Source organism: Arvicanthis niloticus, chromosome 12 (assembly GCF_011762505.2).
Source record: "Arvicanthis niloticus isolate mArvNil1 chromosome 12, mArvNil1.pat.X, whole genome shotgun sequence".
NCBI lineage: Eukaryota > Metazoa > Chordata > Mammalia > Rodentia > Muridae > Arvicanthis > Arvicanthis niloticus.
In genome coordinates, this window is record NC_047669.1 from 23,231,008 (window position 1) to 23,251,431 (window position 20,424).

Genomic DNA, 20,424 nt, shown 5'->3' on the forward strand with positions numbered 1-20,424 from the left:
CATGTTGTTCTAAAACTATTTCAGGCAGCTCAGACATAAAAGACCTAGTGTGTTCTTCCTCCTATACAGTCCTCAGACAGACCAGCTCTGAGCCATTGTTTGGAAGACCTTAGTTCGCTGTCACACCGAGTAGTGGAGAGCTCTCTGCCTCCACACAGTCTTTGGACATCTCGGTGACAGTCAGCTCCTCCTTAAATTTAGCCAAGTCCTGATTCTCAGTAAGGGCTGCCCGTCTCTTGTCCTTAAACACTCCTTCCCAGAGGCTCATTTCTAGCCTCTTTCAGGAATCAGAGGAACCTGGAGCCCCACAGTCAGCCTGGAATGATTAGACCTATAGAGAGAGTTTGAGGGTACAAACCAGAAGGCAGCCTGCTTAGGGGAAGGAAGTGGGCGTTCTCAGATGAAGCAAAGGAAGGAAGGCATGACTGTGGCTCCTGCAGCTCAAGCGTTACCTTAGGACTGGACAGAACCCCCCACCCCCAAATCCCACCGAGCCTCCCCACTTAGTCTGATGTTGGTACCAAAGGAATCTTTCCAAATCGAGGCATTGATTCTTCTGGGTTAATCTTAAACGTTTGGGTTAAAGGAGCAAGCGGGAAGTTGTTGGTCACCTGGTAGATTTAACAGCTTTGAGTTCTCTGTTGTGAAGGTTGGGCGAGTGAACCCCCATTGGAACAGAAGCTGGGGATGGGGATTTTGCAGATAATGCAGACAGGCTTTGGAAACCGGGCGGTCAGGGGGCTTGGAGTCTTATTGGTAGGAGTGGAGTTCCCAGCGTCAGCTGGGAATTGTTAGCTCAGAGCCTACTCCTGCCCTGCAGGATGCTCTGAGTGACTTGGTGCTCTCTTCTTAGCATACCAGGCTGCTTTGTCCCTGGGCCAGGACCCCTCCAATGACTGTAGTGATAATCAGAGGGAAGTTCGCATCGTGGCCCAGCGGCGCGGGCAGAGTGAGCCTGTGCTGGGGGTGGATTACCGGCAGCGCAAGATCACCATCCAGAACCGTGAGTATGGCGGAGGAGGCAGGGGAACTGGGGTTTGAAGAGGATGCAGACGCTGGCCGGCCGGGCAGGCTGAGTCAGCAAGGGATTCCCCTGATCTTCTGGGGCTTGATGACTGACTTGGTCACTGTGTTGTTTAAAGCAAGCGCCAGATTCTTAGAATGTGTTCCACCATCTAAAGCCACTTCCCTGGAACTTGGTCTGTGGATGAGAGGATGTTCCGCAGCCTTGGTTAAAGGTCAGGGTGTCACTGGTTCCTTTGTTTCTTGAGATTCAGGCTAAGATACTGGCTCCTTTGACACAATTTGAGAAATTGTGCTCAGCACCCCCTTCCCAGCTCCCCTTCCCCAAGGTCACTGTCCCCTCAGCCACTCTTCACGCCTATACCAACGGAAATGGGAGCTGGAAGGCAAGTGGCTTCTTTGAGACCACTGCATCAAGCCTGGGTAAGAGTCGAAGCCCTTCCACTCACAGGCTGAGCTACCAGCAGCAAGCCGGCCATTTTCTCTATTCTCTGCCTTTTTCAGAGAGAGAGAGAGAGAGAGAGAGAGAGAGAGAGAGAGAGAGAGAGAGAGAGAGAGAGAGAGATATCTCGCCACATGGGGTTGTCCACTCCCCCCATCCCCCGTCCAGGCAGTAAATATGAAGGGTGCAGGCATGCTCTCTGGGAGCTGGGTCTAAAGCAGATCCTTTTTTTTGTACCTGGCACAGCTAGATTCAGGTGTGGTGACTGTTCTGCACTTACAGGGAACATGAAATTGGGCAAGCACCTTTAGGTTTTGGGTTGTTTTGCCTCCAGTTCTCTTAAGTAAGACTGGCTATAGAGCCCGTCTCACAGAGAATTGTGACATAGTGTATGAAAATCACTTATTGACTTATCAGTCGATGTGGAGTAATGTTACATTATCTAGTCAGGATGTTTTTCTATACACAGAATGGGCTAGTGCCCCTCACTCCTAGCCTGCCATCTTGGATTCCTGTGAAGTTATAGAGACAGAAATCAGAGACCATTGCAGTGATCTTTATATGCTGGGCTTAAAAAAAAAATGATTTGTGGGGATGGAGAGATGGCTCAGCAGTTAAGAACACTAGCTGGGTCTTCCAGAGGACCCAGGTTCAATTCCCAACACTTACACGGTGGCTCACAACAGTCTGTAGTTCTACTTCCACTTACTGGGCACCAGGTATGCAAGTAGCACACTGATATTTATAGCAAAACACACACACACACACACACACACATACACACACACACACACACACAAATAAACAAGCACAAAATCAAATTAAAAAGAAAAAAATATTTGTAGGGCTAGAGAGCTCATTCAGTGGCTGACAGAAGTCATTTTGTTAACCAGAGAACACAAATTTGGTTCACAGCACCCACTTCAGGCAGATCACAACCAACTATAACTCCAGTTCCAATGAGTCTAACACCCTCTTTTGGCCTCTGCAGCACTGTACTTGCATGCACAAACACACCTTTGTGTGAATCCATTTGCACACACACACACACACACACACACACTCATACACACTCACATAAAAATAATAAAAATAAATATTAAAAATATTTGCTGATTATAAGGGAGAAAACACACAGTAGACTACTTGAGGCACCCAAACAGAATAGAGAATTAGTGAATATTTTATGATCACCTAAAGGGTCAATTTAACCATTGCTTCCAATTTTGTAACACTTAAATATGATCTCTTCACACTGTCTTCTGATTTCCACAAGGTAGCCCTTGAACTTTTAGCCTAGGGACTGCCTGCATTTCTCTTAAAGACTCTGATAGCTTCATTTCCTTAGAATTGGCTCTGGTCAAACCCCTGGGCTCACATCTGTAATTAGCCAGCCTCCTTTAGGGTTTCTGAAGGATGAGAACTCCCCTTGGAGAATCTGGAGGAGACCTCTGCTCTTCTGTGTGTATCTCATTGTGAGTGGCACCTCTCACTACCCCCTCTCCTGACTACTTTTGGATTACACCCAATCCTGTTCTCTTCCCTCCTAAGAGAAAGCAATATTTTTCCTTGGGTTTTATTTCTGCTTCCAGGCTCATCCTGACTTCCCAGAATCCTTATTTTCTGACACTTTTGTGTCTGAGTTTCTACTGTTTAAGAGGACCCTGACAAATAAAGTCAGGGGTCGTCTAAATTCCTAACATATCTGAATAGCCTTGGCATGCTGAGCTTGGCATTCTCAGAAACTCTTTATGACTCCAACGAATGTTGATCAGATAGGCAGTGCTCCCTGGGCACTGGCATCATAGTACCTGGTGGAGGGTTAAGCTTGTTCATGGGGAAATGGTGGGTTTAAAAAGTCATGGGGAGAAGAGCGTTTCAAGGACTGACGTAAAGGAGAAGGAAACAGAAGTCAAGCTCTGCCCCACTCTTGCGTGACCTCACGTTTTTGTTTCAGTTCCTCTGCAGATATTTCTTGACAAACAGACAATAACAAGTTGCAGATATGACTGCCAACTGTGCTGAAACCTGATCTCCAGTTTTTGAGATAAGCTGACAAGCCATGTCTTTGGGAATCTGACTGGCTTTTAAACCTACCAGGAGAGGGGCTGGCTCCTTTTCCAATCTCCCTCAGAGTTTAACTTAAAAGTTCAAGCCATTGGGCTTTAGTGAACATTGGTCAAATTTGCTTACATTGAAAGTATATGTTAAACGTTGGTTGATCTTAATCGGGTAGCAGGGACTCCTGGGAATGTTGATTCTTTTCCTGAGTAACACTCTGAAAATACTGGGCAGATTTCCTGTGCTCATTCAAGTTCAAAGGTGTCCCTTAGAATACCAGAGCAACTTGTTCACCTTGGAATGGCAAGGGGTCCAAGCTGTAGACTTTTCCAACCATTTTGGAGAAGCTAGCAGGGTTCACTGTTGAAGAGCATCAGTCTGTGGCGTGGTCATGGGGGTGAATCCACCTGTGCTCAGCACCATCTCATCTGCTGGTACACTTGCTTAACCTCTGTGTCTTCACTTTCTGTATCTGAAATATAGCTAAGTAATCAATCATATGCTCTTCTCTGTGGGTATTACATTTGATTGCAAATAAGCAGAAACCAGAAATATTAGTGGTTTGTTTTGATCCCATGTATAAATCAGAAACATACAGTCTAGACCTAAGTTGGTGGCTGCATTTCATTAAATTCTTGAGGGCCAAGTTCATTTCAGCTCACCCAGACTCACTCTTTTCTAGATGTCTTGGTTCTTTTTTTTTTTTCTCCTAAAATAAAATGCCTGTGGGTAAGTTGCAAAGAAAAGAGGTTTATGTAGAAAAGAAATTTGCAAAGAAAAGAGGCTTATTTATTTCATCACTTTGGCTGCTGAAAGTCTAGGAGTACATGATGCCATTGGTTTGGCTTCATGAAGGCTCATGGCTGGGTCACTACCATAAGAACATCACCATAGAAGTTCTTACAAAGAAGTAGAGTTCACATGGGGATGACAGGAGACCAAAGAGCACAAAAGATCATTCTTGTTCTTCTGTTACAACCTATTCTGTTGTGAACTTACTGGGGGCAGTGTGTGTGTGTGCTCTAAAAATGACTTTAATCTTTTCTCAGGGCAGCACAACCAAGTGACCTAATTACTGTTCTAATATCCATCCCTTAAAGATTCTACTACATTTCAACAAGGCTGAAGGGAACCATGAAATCAGCTCAAGACACCCCAAGACCAAGTTCTGAGCACAAAGGAGATGTATTCGCAGCAGAAGGACAAAGGGCAGGGATAAGAGACAAAGATAGAAGATAGAGGAAGAGGGAAACAGTGAAGGGAACAAAGGAGAGGGGAGAAAAGGGGCAAAGGAGAGGAGGAAGGGGTATTTGTCTCCCAGGAAAAAAGAGAACTTTTTTTGGATAGAGAACTGTCTCTGGATAGAGAGGAGACAGACATGATCCATAGGCAAACGGCCATTTATAAAGGTAAAATCGTAAATTCTGTGGTAGGATGAAGTGTTTAATTTTAATTTTGCATGTTGATTAGGTGAGTCAAAGGGGGCTTTTTAAAAAGATTTCTTTATTTATTTTATGTATATGAAACACACTATAGCTATCTTTAGACACAGCAGAAGAGGACATCAGATCTCATTACAGATAGTTGTGAGTCACCATATGGTTGCTGGGAATTGAGTTCCCATCTTCTGGAAGAAGAGTCAGTGCTCTTAACCACTGAGCCATCTCTCCAGTTCAAAAAAAGGGGGGACTTTTGATTGGTGGACTTTAATACGTTGATAGCTGGACCTAGGTAGTCAGCCTCAGGATAAGGAAGTGACCAAATAAGGGAATGGACCTTGGTGACTAGCTTTAAGAATGCAAGCCAATGGTTTTTAGTGAGTCAGAGGGAATGGGGGAGAAGGGCAAGGCCTGTCAGAGTCATGTTTGTGAGCTGACTAGAGTCCTTTCAGACAGCAGACTGAGGACTGAGCTTTCTGCACATGAAATACACACTCAAAGTGTATCCAATCCCTAGCACCTAGGGAACAAAACGGAAGAGATGAAGAAGGGGAAGGGTGTTCACAGCCATTTTTAGGACAGGTCTTGCAGCTGCTTCCATTCTGTTAATTGGAGCTGAGTCATGTGGACGAGAGGATGAGAAATGCTGACTTTGTTCCATGTGGTCTCTGTCTTGGTCTATTCTATGCTCTGTTATGATGGAGCTCTTGAGACCAGGTAATTATAACCAGTAGAAAGGTACTAGCTCATGTTTCTAGAAGTCTGCTGAGGGTCTTATGGCTACACTATCACTTAGCAATAGAAGAGAGCTCAAGAGGGGACCACACTTATCATTTTCTGTTTGTTTGATTGTTTGTGCTTGTTTTAAAGAGATAAGGTCTCACTATGTAGCTCTGGCTGTCCTGGAACTTGCTATGCACATGGGTAGACCAAGCTGGTGTGGCACTCACAGAGATTCACCTGCCTCTGCCTCCCAGTACTGGGATTAAAGGTGTGAACCACCACTTTCAGCTATACTTACAATTTTTAATGTCTCTCTGTCTCTCTGTCTCTGTCTCTCTGTCTCTCTGTCTCTCTGTCTCTCTCTCTCTCTCTCTCTCTCTCTCACACACACACACACACACACACACACACACACACAGAGAGAGAGAGAGAGAGAGAGAGAGAGAGAGAGAGAGAGAGAGAGAGAGAGAGAGATATTGAGATTGATTTTGATTTAACTTCCAGGACACAGTCCATCAAGGTCCTAATCCCTTAATACTGACAAAATCACAATTTTATTTTAGAATGAGTTTGAAAGGGAACAAGCATTTATTCACTTAAACTATAGCAGTGGTATGCATAGCCAACAACTCAGTGATCCCAGGAGAAGGGAACAACAACAGTGGGAGACAACTGGGACTCTCCACTTGACCTACAAATAGGGATATACGGTGGGGATTAAATGAGACCATGTATCCAGGTCCTTATCAACTAATAGTGGGGTTCAATGGTTTCATCATCTCCATCTTTAGAAGCAAGGGAAGGTGGGACGAAGGATCTCAGACCCCTTTTTCATCTACCACAGGCAGCAGAATTCTGAGGTCCTGAAGTTACCATGCCCTGGTAACTGGCACTCTCCCCTTCTGTCTTACACAGGAGCAGATCTTGTGATTAATGAGGTGATGTGGTGGGATCACGGAGTATACTACTGCACCATCGAGGCTCCGGGAGACACATCAGGAGACCCAGATAAGGAGGTGAAGCTCATCGTCCTGCGTAAGTGCTGCTACAGCTTTCCCAGGCCAGCCATCAATATGTAGTGCATGCAGAAGTACCCACCAATAGCAGCAAAGCCAGAAACAAACACATCTATGTTACTGTCATGGACTTGGAGCCTCTGATGGGCTCTTACTAGAGCTAAACTTATACTGGTTCTCAACCTGTGAATCGAACAACTCTTTCACAGGGATCGCCTAAGACCTCTGGAAAACACAGATATTTACATTACAATTCATAACAGTAGCAAAATTATAGTTGTGAAGCAGCAATGAAAATAATTTTATGGTTGGGGGTCAGTACACTGTGAGAAACTGTATCCAAGGGTCACAGCTTAGGAAGGTTGAGAACCACTGGTCTAGAATGTTGGAGTGGAGGTATCCCTCTGATGGTTTAGTTCCTTCCCTTTGGCTTCTCTCCATGGCAGATTGGCTGACAGTGATCTTCATCATCCTTGGAGCCCTCCTTCTCCTGCTGCTGATTGGTGTGTGCTGGTGCCAGTGTTGTCCACAGTATTGCTGCTGCTACGTCCGATGCCCCTGCTGTCCTACCCGCTGTTGCTGCCCCGAGGAAGGTGAGAGAACAGAGTGGCAGTAGGTTGGTCCTGATGGTACACATGCCCTTTACCACAAATATCTCAGGTCAAAGTTCCTGGCTCTTCTAGGATCTCCTTGATGCCTTCTTCTTTTACAGGCTCAGAAGACTTGAGCTATATCTGTAAGTGACGCTCTAGAGCCACAAGGAAGGTGGCTGATAACAGGGTTTCTACCTATAAGGTTCTCTATTTAGTAGACAGATAGAGTTGGATCATCTGTTTTAAATCAAAATTTTCCTTTTTGTGTATTTGAGCAACTCAACTCTTCTCTCCCAGGTCAGAAGTGGAATAGAAAGTTCCAGTGCTCTAACTGTACCTTGGTCTTTTGGGCAACCTGTCTCCATCCCAAAGCTCTCTAGAGACCCCAGACACCAGTCATCTAATTAGTTCATGGAAGGTACTCATCATTCTTGAGGGCCCAAGGATTTTAGGAGTAGTATTTCAGAAACCAGGGACACAGACAGAATATGTATCATTCTGTTATAATTTCACAACACTACCTAGAGATGGAATGACAAGAACAGGGCAATGGAAAAGGTATTGAAGCATTAGTTCTCAAACTGAAGCTCACACTGGAATCCTGTGGAGGACTTGGTCAAAATTAACTATTGTCCCCTCCCTAGCTTCTCAGACACACACACACACACACACACACACACACACACACACAAATAAAAATATAATAAGATAATAATATAGTCTAAAACTTAAAACTGCAGAATAGATGATCAAAGCAAAAGAATTGAAAGAGTGTTCTATAAAGTTCTTTCCTTAGTAAATAGTTGGGAGTCAAATCAACTGTGTAACTGGAAGTTTTCTTTTACTGTATTTGTTTCAAGTAACATTTCTTTTTCCTGGTGATGTAAAGTATCATGTGGTAGAACATCTGAGAAATTAAAAAAAAAAAAAAAAGTAGACTAAGCCAAGTCCCCAGAGACAACCACTCTTGTCGTCTTGGTCCCTGTGGAGGAAGAAAGTTTGAAAGGAAAACATGATGATTACTCATGATGATAGACATCTAATTTAATTTATGATGTCAAGGTTTGTGATCTGACTCTGGTTTCAGGCCTGTGCTCAAGATTGCCTGGTAGTTACAGGAAAAGAGAAACTTTCATTGCATGTCTGTTCTATGTGTGTCCTTTGTATCCACTTCCCCCACTGGATCCTCACCACAGCCACCAAAGGCATATGTCATCACCACTTCACAGGACAGGTCAGAGCGGTCTCAGAGCTCAGAAGTAGCTGTCACTTGTACAGTGTTAGGCCTCTGACCCGTGTCTGTGTGTCCCATGTAGGGCTGCCACAGCTGACATTATATAAACTCTGTGAAGAGGAGGAAATAGCGGAGGATTCAACAGGAGTCTAAGGAGCTTCCCACCTCTCAAGGGCCTTCCTGGAGAAGCCACTGTCAATGGGAGTAACCCCGTGTGAGAGGAGATGAATCCTCACTGGGAGACTCCTTAGAACACAGGGCAGTCACAGGCAGAACTGGATGCATGGATGATGGATACATCCCATCAATGAGCTGAGAAGCAAAGGTTTGGTTTCTCTTCCATGGCTGCAGTTTGCTCTTTTAATAGGACTGATGGAAATGAAGGACACCTGGCCATAAGTTAAGGTCCTTGGACTTGACTAGGCAAGTTCACTTTTTAACTTTGCTGACAAATCTGAGAGAAGATGAATTGTGGTGAAGGGCAGGAGATGGTTATGGAGAGATCTCTGAATAGGAGAAATACTCTGATGTTTGCTTTGTTTGTGTGTGTTTTGTTTTGGCCAAAACAGCCCCAAGAATGTTTGTAAGCAAAGACCCAGAAGGAAATAACTGGAAGCCCCACTTACGAAGTTGGGTGATCATGGCTGAGTGTCTTTACTCTTGGAGGCAGCATTAGGTCTCTACCAAGAAAGAGCTAGCCTTAAAAATGAAAGAGACAAGAGTGTATGGCCAACTTGACCTTGGAGAGGTCCATACATGTGGAGGACAGTCAGCATGAGGGAGCCCACAGCCTGCCACGGTTTCTGCAAATCAAAGTACAGAGCTGGAGACATAGCTCAGTGGTTTTCATAAAAGCCCTGGGTTCAATTTCAGTGCCATAAACAAATAAATATGCAAGATGCAGAGGGAAGTCTCTGGAAGGAAGTCACAGACCTTGAACATCTCCCACCGCAGGTTATGTCCCCAGCCAGCTTTCACCTTCCTAAGCTGTAACAGGAGGTTAGAGAGAACAATGAACTGGTGCTTTTAATAGACCCAGATAATCCACCAAGTATTGGTAAACAACCCTCATAGGACTTAAAGATGAACGTTTTAGGAACTGAGCCTATTTTTTTTTCCTACAAGAACTAGAGAAACTTCTCTTGTCTCTGAGTTACTGGCCTCCCTTCACCAGAAAATCTCTCTCTCTCTGTCTCTCTGTCTCTCTGTCTCTCTGTCTCTCTGTCTCTCTGTCTCTCTGTCTCTCTCTCTCTCTCTCTCTCTCTCTCTCTCTCTCTCTCTCTCAGGAGAGAGTGAAGACTGGACTGGAGAGAGAGTCTTCCAGTTACACAGACCTTGGTGATCTAGAACCATAGATGTTGGCTTCCCGTGTAGGCTGGTTCCTGTCCTTAACAAAGCTGAACTAATCCACTAGAGGTTCAAGGGAGCCTGCGCAATGGGGAGCCTAGGAGGAGGAAAGGCACTTTCGATGAAATGATCCCCCCAAAAAGCTCATTCTGAGGAGGATAATTTGAAGTACCATTGCTTGGCTAGGGCCAGAAAGTCTGCCTCTGCTAGTGATTTCCTGAGGCTAAAACGACAAGAGTTCAAAAGGGGTATAGTGTCCCCAAAGCTGCTGAGGCATTGGAGATGTGACTGGCCAGTGAGAAAAAGCCAAGGACGGAGAGGCCATGGGGTAAACGGAGAGTAGAGATCAGGCCGGCTTCTGTGATGGCAGAGAGGTGGAGGTATGGAATGGCAACCAGTCATGGGCAAGAGAAGTTGAAAGGTTTCTGGGGACACTGGGGAAGATGTATAGGTTTCAGAGGTGGATGAAATACTGTTATCTCTGTCCCCAGTAGATGCCTTAAACATTATACCCCGACTTTTCCCTCAGAGACAAAGATTCCATATATGTGTTCTTCTCCTGGAGCTAAGGCGAAAGAAACAATTTATTATGATGAAAACAAGGGTCTCCTGACTCACCTGTCGGGCATTCCATGGGTTTTGCCTCATTTAACTCCAGCAGCTCTGCAAAAGATCTGTCTAACCCAGAGACTCTGAAAACTCTAAGTCGCACAGCTTAAATAGCCTCGGTGGTTGAAGTCCATCTGGCCCTCAGAACCTTTGTTTAAAGAAGTCTATCCCTGGTGGCCTCATTTCTCAGAATTGTTTTGAATCCTCAAGCAGCCGGATCTAAGCTGAGAGAAAAGGCATCTACGCTCTCTGTGGGATGTTGGGTTGAATGCAACTTCTGTGATCTCAGCTTCCTCTATTCCCCACATTAAAAAGACATCTCAAGGCCAGGCTCCTTGAGTTGTGGTGGCTCCTGCCTGTAATCTTAGTTCTCAGTGTCGCAGGATGATTATTAAGTTTGATGCCAGCCTGGGCTATGAAGTGAGATTCTTTCAAAACACAGAGAAGAGCTGGGTGAGGAGAGAAGGGTTAGCTTGCTATGCTGATGGTGGCCAGTAGAGGGGGCTGATAAGCCCTTGCTCCTGTCTCCTTTAAGACTGGAGTGCTGTGGGCTGGTATCTAGGAGAAACTTCGAGTGCATTTGATTTCTTCCTGGCGGGGCTGTGACTCACCATTGGGGTTGGAGCTCTGGACACTTCTGGGGGCTCTGTGGCAACCACTTCCTGTTAGAAAATGGCCTCTTAGTGGCCTCAGCAGACCTCTCACAATGTGGCTGGGTACAGAATACCCACTTTCTGTCCTATTCTGGGCAGAGCCGTGCCGTTCTGCAGCAAACCCTGAAGTCGGTGAAACTACCGGGGTGGAAGCCTTGTCACGGTTTGTGTAGCAGCATGTATCTGCTCCACGCATGGATAGGCAGAGCTTTTGGGAGTCAAATGGTACTCAGCCGCTATCACCTCAAAATGGAAACTCAGGGACAAGAACAAACTTTTAATTGCATTTGTTGCAGATTGTGTGCTTCAGAACAGCTGCACCTAGGGGACTAAAATGACATTGCATAGACTCTGGCTGCTGTTTTTGCACCGTGTCCCCAGAAAGGGAGTATTTCCCTCCGATTTGCCTGGCCTATCCCTAACTGGGGAAACCCCAACAGCTAGTAAAGAAGAAGAGTACAAAGGACCCGCTACAACTCACTTCAGCTTTATGTGTCCCTGGCCCTCGTCTCATAAAATTTTTTCCCCACCCAGGGCTGGCGATCCAGCTAGAAACATGCTTAAGGGACACCACAGTCTTATTCTTCCCCTCAGAACAGATGGCCCTGAGCTTGCCCTGTAGGCTCAAGAGCTGCCAGGCTGGCTCATAGCGTCCTCTAAGCCTTTACTATGTGGGGTATTTCTGTATGACCTGAAGTTTGATTGGCTGCCTATGCCCTTTGGGTGACCTGGAGAGCAAGTAACACGGGGACATGTTTTGAAGCTACAAAGTCGAGCTTTATTTGTTTGTTTTAAAGTAAACTTTCCTGGAGTGTGAGAGATGTAGTCTTTAATATAGGAAATTCATTCTCAGCCCCTTGCTAAAGACATAGCCCCTAAACTCTTGTTTCCGTGCAAGATAGGTAAGAACGGGCTCCAAAGCAAGAAGCTGGAAGTACAGACCACATGGGAGGTGTGGCGCTAAGGGTCTGCGTTTCTCCTTCCCTTGCAGCCCTGGCCCGCCACCGCTACATGAAGCAGGTTCAGGCCCTAGGTCCTCAAATGATGGAAAAACCCCTGTACTGGGGGGCGGACAGGAGCTCCCAAGTTTCATCTTATGCAATGAACCCGCTGCTGCAGCGAGGTAAACTTTGCCAGAAAGTCATGGTAAGGGGAGGGCAGAGGGTGAGGGCAGAGGTCCCGTCTGCCAAGGAGCATGCACACTAATGGGGTCTCTTTCGATGGAGGGTGGGAGGGAGTGGAATCCGGCTTACTAACGTGACATTTTGATGCCCTGGTTCCTAGGAGGGTATTTGGGACCAGCAGTTCAGTGTGCTCCATCCTTATGCTTTCCATTCAGATCTGTCCTTACGGTCCAGCCTTCCACAGATGCCAATGACCCAGATGGCCGCTCCCCCTCCGGTGGCCAATGGTGTCCTGGAATATTTGGAGAAAGAGTTGCGGAACCTCAACCCAGCCCAGCCTCTGCCTTCGGATCTCAGAGCCAAATCTGGCCACCCTTGCAGCATGCTGTCCTCCCTGGGCTCCGCAGAGGTTGTGGAACGCAGAGTCATCCACCTGCCCCCACTGATCAGAGACCCATTGCCCTCTAGGACCAGTAACTCCTCACACCAGCAGCAGCTCAACCCTGCTCCTTCCAGACACTGGGATCTGAGTGAGGGCCGGAGGCAGCGCCATCACTCCGATTTCCTCCGAGAGCTCCAGGATCGGGGGATGAGACCCTGGGCCCCAGGGAGAGGGGAGCTGGATCCCCATTGGAGTGGGAGACACCACCGCTCTAGGCCCAGTGAGTCCTCCATGCCCTGGTCAGACTGGGACAGCCTGAGTGAATGTCCCTCATCCAGTGAGGCTCCTTGGCCCCCCAGACGACCAGAGCCCCGAGAAGGCGCCCAGAGACGTGGGAGACGCAGGCATCGCAGCTACTCGCCTCCCCTACCCTCGGGCCCCAGTTCTTGGAGCTCTGAAGAAGAGAAAGAGTCGCTGCCCAGGAACTGGGGTGCCCAGCGACGTCACCATCGCAGCAGCCGCCGCCGCCGCTCACAGTCTCCAAACTGGCCGGAGGAGAAGCCACCCAGCTACCGTTCACTGGATGTGACTCCAGGCAAGAACAACATGAAAAAAGGGAATGTGGAGAGGCGCTTGGTGAGCCTGGGGCATCCCGTGGAGGGTCGGGCATGATCAGAGAGACGCCTCAGCTTGTGGCCTTGGCCACAGCTGACACAGGCCCAGCAGAGTTTTTTTAGTTCTGAATAACTGTCAGGGCAGGTTAGGGGTACTGCCGTTTCTTAGAACAAAAGGGCCAAGTCAGTGCAGGGTGCAGAAGAGGCCCAGTGCTTTCAAAGGATCTTCTCTGCCCCAGTGTGGCTTTAGCTACCTTCTCTGCCTTTGGAGGCAGGTAAGGTGGGTTCTGCTGGTATGCAGGTAAGGAACTGAGACTAAGCACTCCGTGGTGAGGAGCTGGACCTCGGGTCCCAAATGCAACCCTGGCCCTTGACTTGGCAACCTTTTTTCCCACAGGCCAGGTTAGAAACAGGCAGGAGGAGCTGTGAAGGTTTAAGTGAGCCGCAACTGTGCTGTGTGTGAGGATGAGGTCTTCCTGGTGTGCTGGGAAAGGCTCATCAGACTGATGAAAACCGACCCTGGCATCCCACTTAGTAAAACTTTAGAATGCTGTGAACATTGAAGGTGCCAGTCATTATTTAGCACTCTTAAAGGAGAAACACAGGAGGATGCACGCCCACAGTCTTATGTTGTGTCCTTTAAAGTCTCTTATGGGGCTTTGAAGGACACAACATATGTATGTATGTATGTATGTATGTATGTATGTATGTATGTATGTAGTATGTATGTATGTATCTCAAACACATGTGTGCAAAGAAGCAAACCCCTGGGGGTTGTGTGCAGGGTGTTTCTCTAGAGCAAACTGAGATGGAAAAGTGGAGCAGGGAATAGAGTGCAGCCCAGAAGGAAGGGGTGCTTCTGAAATCATCAGTGACAACTGTGTCACTTTCTCACAAGTGTCCTGTGGACACCGAGGTCAGCAAGCTGCAGTGAGAGCAACTGGAGGTACAGGGCTGTGTTCATTTTGCATAAATCCTGTGCTCCACACAATAGCCCTGTACTGTAAGGCCCATTTGAGTTAAAGATTTGTGTGCCAATGGCCCTCTGCCCTGGTCTGGTCCCTCACACATCCCTTTGACTATCTCAGCAGAAGCTTACGGAATGACCTCATCCACACTGAGGTGCTCAGTAGAATGGATCCTGTAAAAAAGCACAGAGCCCATCAAAGCTAGGATGCCTAGAGCCACTGTCGTATGGTGACCTTTCTCATGGAGTGACTAAGCATGCCTTTTCTTTTTAGCAAAATAAAAATATATGATTTTCAAGTTTTTGACTTCAACATCTGAGCCCTGCTTTCTTCTAAGTTACTTTTTTTTCTTCTCTTTATTTTTCTCCCATTAAAGTATGTAGCCCTTCTAAGCCTTAGAATCTACGGGACATTATGCTCTAGACACAGAGCCAGTCCTGACTCCTTTAGTCCCCACAGGACTCAGAAAGGTTAACTAACAAGGGCAAAGCACATAGCAGTAGAAAGAGAAGCCTGCGTTTGAACATAGCCCTCTGGTTCTCAAGCCTTTTTGGTAACTCACACTTCCCTTAGACAGAAGGCAACCACTGAGATCCATAAAACTTTCTTGTGACTATGACTTCTTAAATTTTCCCAAGCATCAGTACTTTTTTTTTTAAATCATCAAAATGTGCATAAGAAGTAATTCTACCACCATTTTCATTTATAAAGTTGTCTTTGAGAAGCAAAGATATTGTCTAAAATAATTTTAACACCCTCCCCCCACCCCCATTGACTGGGTCTGAGTTTGGTTTCTAGATATATCACTAAATTGCATTAAACCTTCTTTTTATATTCTGACACTGTCCATAGGCTCAGGACCAAAGCTTGAGTTTGCAGATTCGTTCATTTAAGGGCGTAGCTTGTTGCCTTGATACCTTGACTGTTATGAAGAGTCTCTGTGATGGCGCCAAGTGGTTCCTGCACAGGTCTGGAAAGGCAGTGGAGCTTGACATTTTCAACACAGTGCAGAGTTAAGCCACTAGATGGTGACTTTTGACTGTGCGTCACTTGCAGTTTCTCTGGTTCTTTCCTTAAAAGAATGTGTCACTGTTGAATCAGGCTTTACCTGTGACGGGTTTGCCATAGTTTTTAAATAAAGTAATCTATTAAAATACTTCATCAAATACTCAGAGAAATAGGGAAGAAACTAAATATTTTTAGGCTCACAGGGAGCCTTCTCGCTCAAGAGTAGTGTTTAATAAATACACACAAGCAAGTGCTTCTGTGCACACAACTGCCTGGACATCTAAAATAGGTGCACGTGCTCTGTGCTCAGTGCTGGAGAAATAAAGACCTTATGCTGTTTGTGGGAGTGCCTGCTCCCGTCTGTGGGAGTGCCTGCTCCCGTCTGTGGGAGTGCCTGCTCCTGTCTGTGGGAGTGCCTGCTCCTGTCTGTGGGAGTGCCTGCTCCTGTCTGGGGAAGTGCCTGCTCAGCTGACTTAGGGTGAACTTATTAGAAGCCGTTCACTCAGTCAATTTAAAGCAGGAACTTCAAGCTTTCTACTCTAGTGGCTTCAGGCTGAATGATTCCTGTGTTTCTAACATCTTTCAGACTATCTCTCTTTCCAATCTTGCCCTAATAGAATGAGTTCCAAGACACTCTGGCATCTTCAAAACCTGGCCCATATACATCTATTCTGGCAAGGAGAAAGCCATGGTGTTTGTTTCTGGGGTAACCAGAATGCTCTGTAGTGAATATCATGTGTTATATTTTTTGCCTTAAATTCTTTATTAATAAAAATGTTGTATTGGGATCTGCAATCTTCTACTTTGAGTATCCCTCAATCATGCCAGGTCTTCCTGAACAGAGTCCCTTTGTCCCGGCTCATTTTTGTCCTCTGTTGCAGGGAGCATTCACTCCAGAGTATTCTGATTAGAAACCTCATCCCTTAACACTTTCCTGATAATAAGAAACATTTTTTTTTGAAGCAATGTGATGCACACACTTACACAATATCCTTAGGACTGTTCATTACAGGAAAGGTGCCTTCCCTTCTCAAGCCAGATAGGGATGGTCTCATTCCTGAACTCCAGCTATAGATTTTCAGAAACTTAATCAAATGACCCCCCCCCCCGACATTCATAGAGAGATCTGAGGAACATATCAAATGAGAAAACAACAACAACAAAACCCAAACAGACCGACAAATGACAAGTGATCCTTTGAAAAAAAAAAAAAGCCATTGAGTTTGTTCGGGAAAAGTGTGAAAAATAACTCTAGAGGAATATTGAAGTATGAAGCTAATGAAAGGGGTGAGAGGAATGGTTCAGAGTGTAACCGGGAACAGAGCCATCTTCATGGTAAGGAGAGACGAACTGGGAAGTAGAAAGCCCTTTCTTCAGTCTACTGAAGACTTGGCGTCATTACAAAAACAACTGATAGGTGGAGCAAATAAGATTAGAACTTTCAGACATCGACAGTGTTGGAAGAAGGCCATTGAGGGAATAGAATGGCCCCATGAAAGGTCAAGAAAGAAATACAGGATCCACCACTTAGTGGGTTAGACCCGCTCACCTTGGGAATTGCAGCGTACACGGGCTATACATTGAGCTGAATGTAGTTTTTGTGTTCTTGTCCCTCAGGAGAGAGAGAGCTCCCATAGTGGACGGAGTGTGGTCATTTAGTCTCCGGGCACCATCTTGGATCCCACGTGTCCTCAGCATTATCAAGATTTCCAGCTGCCTTGGGAGGGACACTGTACATCTGTGCCTCACAGTTTGGGTGTAGATTCTAAGAATCACATAGAAGAGTTTTCAAAGCAGGTGTTTGTGGGATTAATAGCAAGCTTTCCCCTTGTTCATGACCTCTGTTACATGATCTCTGACTTGTAAGGGATCCTAGCTAGGATCCCTCAGGAATACAGTAGCTCAAAATGTCCAAGTAAGTCATGGTGCTCTGGACCAAGGCATTCTTGTAATGACAACTCAGGAATCTTTAAGAAGAAGTCAAACATGTTCCAGGAATAGGAAACCTATGGAATATTATGGGCAAATGCCCATGGAAACTCCCTGCCGTGTCTCGAACTTCTTGAGGGTTTTTCCTCACTAAGCATCCCCACCTGGTCCTGAGCATTCCTGAGTTTCCAGTCCAAGCAAGCAAGCGAGTGCAAACATTCTCCAGCTCTGTGCCTTTCGCAGGCTGTTTACTGCAACTCTGGAGAAGCACAGAGAAGCAGTTGTTCTCCAACCGTATTCTCGTTTCTTTTCTCTTCCTTCTTGCTCCTTTCCCCTACATTTAATTTATTTTCTTATATATAATAATATAATAATGCTAAAATCACTTTAAGTACTTTCAAGCACCATACAGTATAAACAAGAAAACTAATGTAGTGGGTTAAAGATTCCATTCTAAATAAATATCTGCTTTCTACCCCGAGTTTCTATTTCTATTCATTGATTTAAGCTTACTTTCCAGTAAAACTCAGAGAAGAATCAGGCCAGGCTGGGTAGTTCCAAAATTACACTTCTCCAGGACTGCTGAACATTTCAGGGTTTCAATGTCTCAGGTGTTAGTATCTAAGGTGGGTTTTGCCATGTACAGAGTCCCAGGAGAAAAGAGCTGAACCTTTCCTGTATATAATAGGGCTGTCACTGCTTCCCATTTTCCAAATAGCTGCTTCTCAGATGTATTTATGATTGATGTGTAGGCTTTTTCTGAGTAGACTGGAAGGAGATGGTCCCAATAATATTGATATTGTACAAGATCAGCAATATCCCTGTCTGTATGGTCATGACCTCAATTTAGAGTTAATTGTATCAACTCATCCAGTTTTCTCCATAATTAAAAGTGAAAAAAAAATAGGCTAAATTCCTGTGTTTGGCAGAGGCTACTTTTAGGATTTTTGAAATCTGAACTTAAATTAGAAACAGAAAAAATATAGCTAATGGAGATGTAAAAATGAATAGGGAATGCTACTCTGATATGGAAAATACCATACAACATGCAACATAAACTTATTTCTTAGGAATGTGTCAAAATTAATATATTATATTATATTAGATTCTTTTATACAATATATCTCAATCATAATTTTCCCTTCTTCCACTCCTTTTCCCACACTCCCCTCTTCCTGGGATCCATTCCCCTTCCATTTCCCATTAGAAAAAAGCAGGCCTTCAAGAGACAACAATCATACAGGAAAATACAAAATACAACAAGGCAAGGCAAAAGCCCTCACAGTGAAGCTGGAGAAGGCAACCTAACAGGAAGAAAAGAGTCCCAAGAGCAGGCAAAAGAGTCAGAGACATACCTGCTTCCACAGTTAGGAGTCCCATGAAAACATCAATGAATAAGTTCAATATATACACAGAGGACCTGATGCAGACCTGTGCAGGCCCCATCCTTGCTACTTCAGTCTCTGGGAAAGCGTATAAGCCCTGCTTAGTTGATTCAGTGGACCATGTCCTTCTAGTGTCCTCCATCCCCTCTGATGTCTAAAATCCTTCAGCCCCCTCTTCTACAGGATTACTTGAGCTCTAAGGTGAGGACACAGTGGAGACCTCCTATTTGTACTTTCTCCACATAATGTCTGGCTGTGGATTTGCTCCCATCTGATGCAGAGGAAGCCTCTCTGATGACAACTGAACAATGCACTGATCTATGAGTACAACAGAATATCATTAGGAACCATTTCATTGTTTGTTTGTTTGTTTGTTTGTTTGTTTGTTTTTGATCAGTCATTTTTGGTTCTCCCCTAGGTCTCTGGGTTAACAAGTCTCCAGTTTCTGGCCATCCAACCAGTTAGGCATGGGCTCCCTCGAATGGAGTGGGCCTCAACTTAAATCAGGCATTGGTTGACCACCCCCACAAGATCTGTGCTACCATTTTGTCCCAGCATATCTTTCAGGCAAGACAGAATGTTACTCAACGGTTCTGTGACTGGAATGGTACCCAGCATTCTCTTTCCATAGCCTACAGAGTACCTTCTCAAGCCCAAGAGAAGGAAGCCTTGGAAGGCAAGGGTGAAGGCTCTAAGCAGGCACCTGCTCAACCTCTCCATGTTCAATGAGAAGTGTGGATGTTGTCCTTGGCAACATGTCCCCCCACCCCCACCCCGTATTAGTTAGGGTTTTGGTGCTGTGAACAGACACATGACCAAGGCAACTATTATAAAATCAACATTTAGTTGGGACTGCCTTACAGGTTCAGAAATTCAGTCCAGTATCATCAAGGTGAGAGCTTGATATCCTCCAGACAGGCATGGTTCAGGAGAAACTGAGAGTTCATCTGAAGGCTGCTAGTGGAAGACTGACTTCCAGGAAGCTAGGGTAAAGGTCTTAAAGCCCACACTCACAGTGACACATCTACTTCAACAAGGACACATCTTTTAATAGTGCCACTCCCTGGACAGAACACATACAAGCCAACACACACACACACACACACACCCTGTCAGATTTTGGAGAACAACCCTCTTTCTTAGCATAAGCCTGGGTTAAATAGGGTCTCTCCATGAGACCCCCATGGCCAACAACTCCATTGAATTCAACCAGTCCCATCACTAGAAGCCTTGCCTGCCTATAAGAAATGGCCAGTTGAGACTCTATATCCCCATTACTAGGAGTTCTCTAGGATCATCCTCATAAATTCCAGGAAGTTCCCACTAGGTTTCCACACTATTCCCACCCACCCCTAATTCTAGCCATCTCTCCCTGTATTCTCTCCTTCCATTCTTTACCTGCTCCTTCCCGCTCCTGTTCCCATTAACCCTCAGTACACCCATAAAATCTACTCTATTTCCTTTTCCCAGGGAGATATATGTGCCCCCTCCCCCGACCCTGTTCTTTAGTACCCTTTTTGGGTCTACAGATTAAAGCTTGATTATCATTTACTTAATGGCTAAATAGCCATTTATAAGTAAATAAATACTGTATTTTTCTTTCTGGGTTACCTCACATGGTATATATATATATATATATATATATATATATATATATATATATATTCTAGTTCTATCCATTTGCCTACAAATTTTCACCATTAGCCAATCGACTTCATCCCAGAGATACAGAGATGGTTCAATATATGAAAATCTGTACATGTAATCCACCCAATAAGCACAGGGAAAGAAGAAAATCTACATGATCATCCTATTAGATACAGAAAAGGTCTGTGACAAAATCCAACACGCCCTCATGGTAAACATCCTGGAGA

General features: G+C 45.3%; 1 protein-coding gene and 1 long non-coding RNA gene across 4 annotated transcripts in view; one reads left to right on the top strand and one right to left on the bottom strand.

The window, feature by feature from the left end:
* Ildr1 (immunoglobulin like domain containing receptor 1) overlaps positions 1 to 17,646 on the top strand; it is a 32,133-nt gene extending 14,487 nt beyond the window's left edge. The window contains exons 3-8 of one of the 3 annotated variants that reach the window (XM_034515360.2): positions 854 to 1,003; positions 6,604 to 6,723; positions 7,151 to 7,297; positions 12,132 to 12,263; positions 12,480 to 13,241; positions 16,854 to 17,646. In XM_034515360.2, the coding sequence (XP_034371251.1) occupies positions 854 to 1,003; positions 6,604 to 6,723; positions 7,151 to 7,297; positions 12,132 to 12,263; positions 12,480 to 13,241; positions 16,854 to 16,873 (1,331 nt within the window). In that variant the 3' untranslated portion in view covers positions 16,874 to 17,646. Of the gene's footprint in view, positions 1 to 853; positions 1,004 to 6,603; positions 6,724 to 7,150; positions 7,298 to 12,131; positions 12,264 to 12,479; positions 13,283 to 16,853 lie in introns of all 3 variants that reach the window. The other 2 variants (XM_034515359.2, XM_034515361.2) reach the window with 2 other exon arrangements.
* LOC143444050 (uncharacterized) lies at positions 12,420 to 16,923 on the bottom strand. Its single transcript, XR_013113574.1, has 3 exons — positions 16,786 to 16,923; positions 15,146 to 15,300; positions 12,420 to 12,556 (listed from the first exon to the last, which is right to left on the bottom strand). It is a non-coding gene; the product is annotated as an uncharacterized LOC143444050 (long non-coding RNA).
* Positions 17,647 to 20,424: the final 2,778 nt, after the last annotated feature.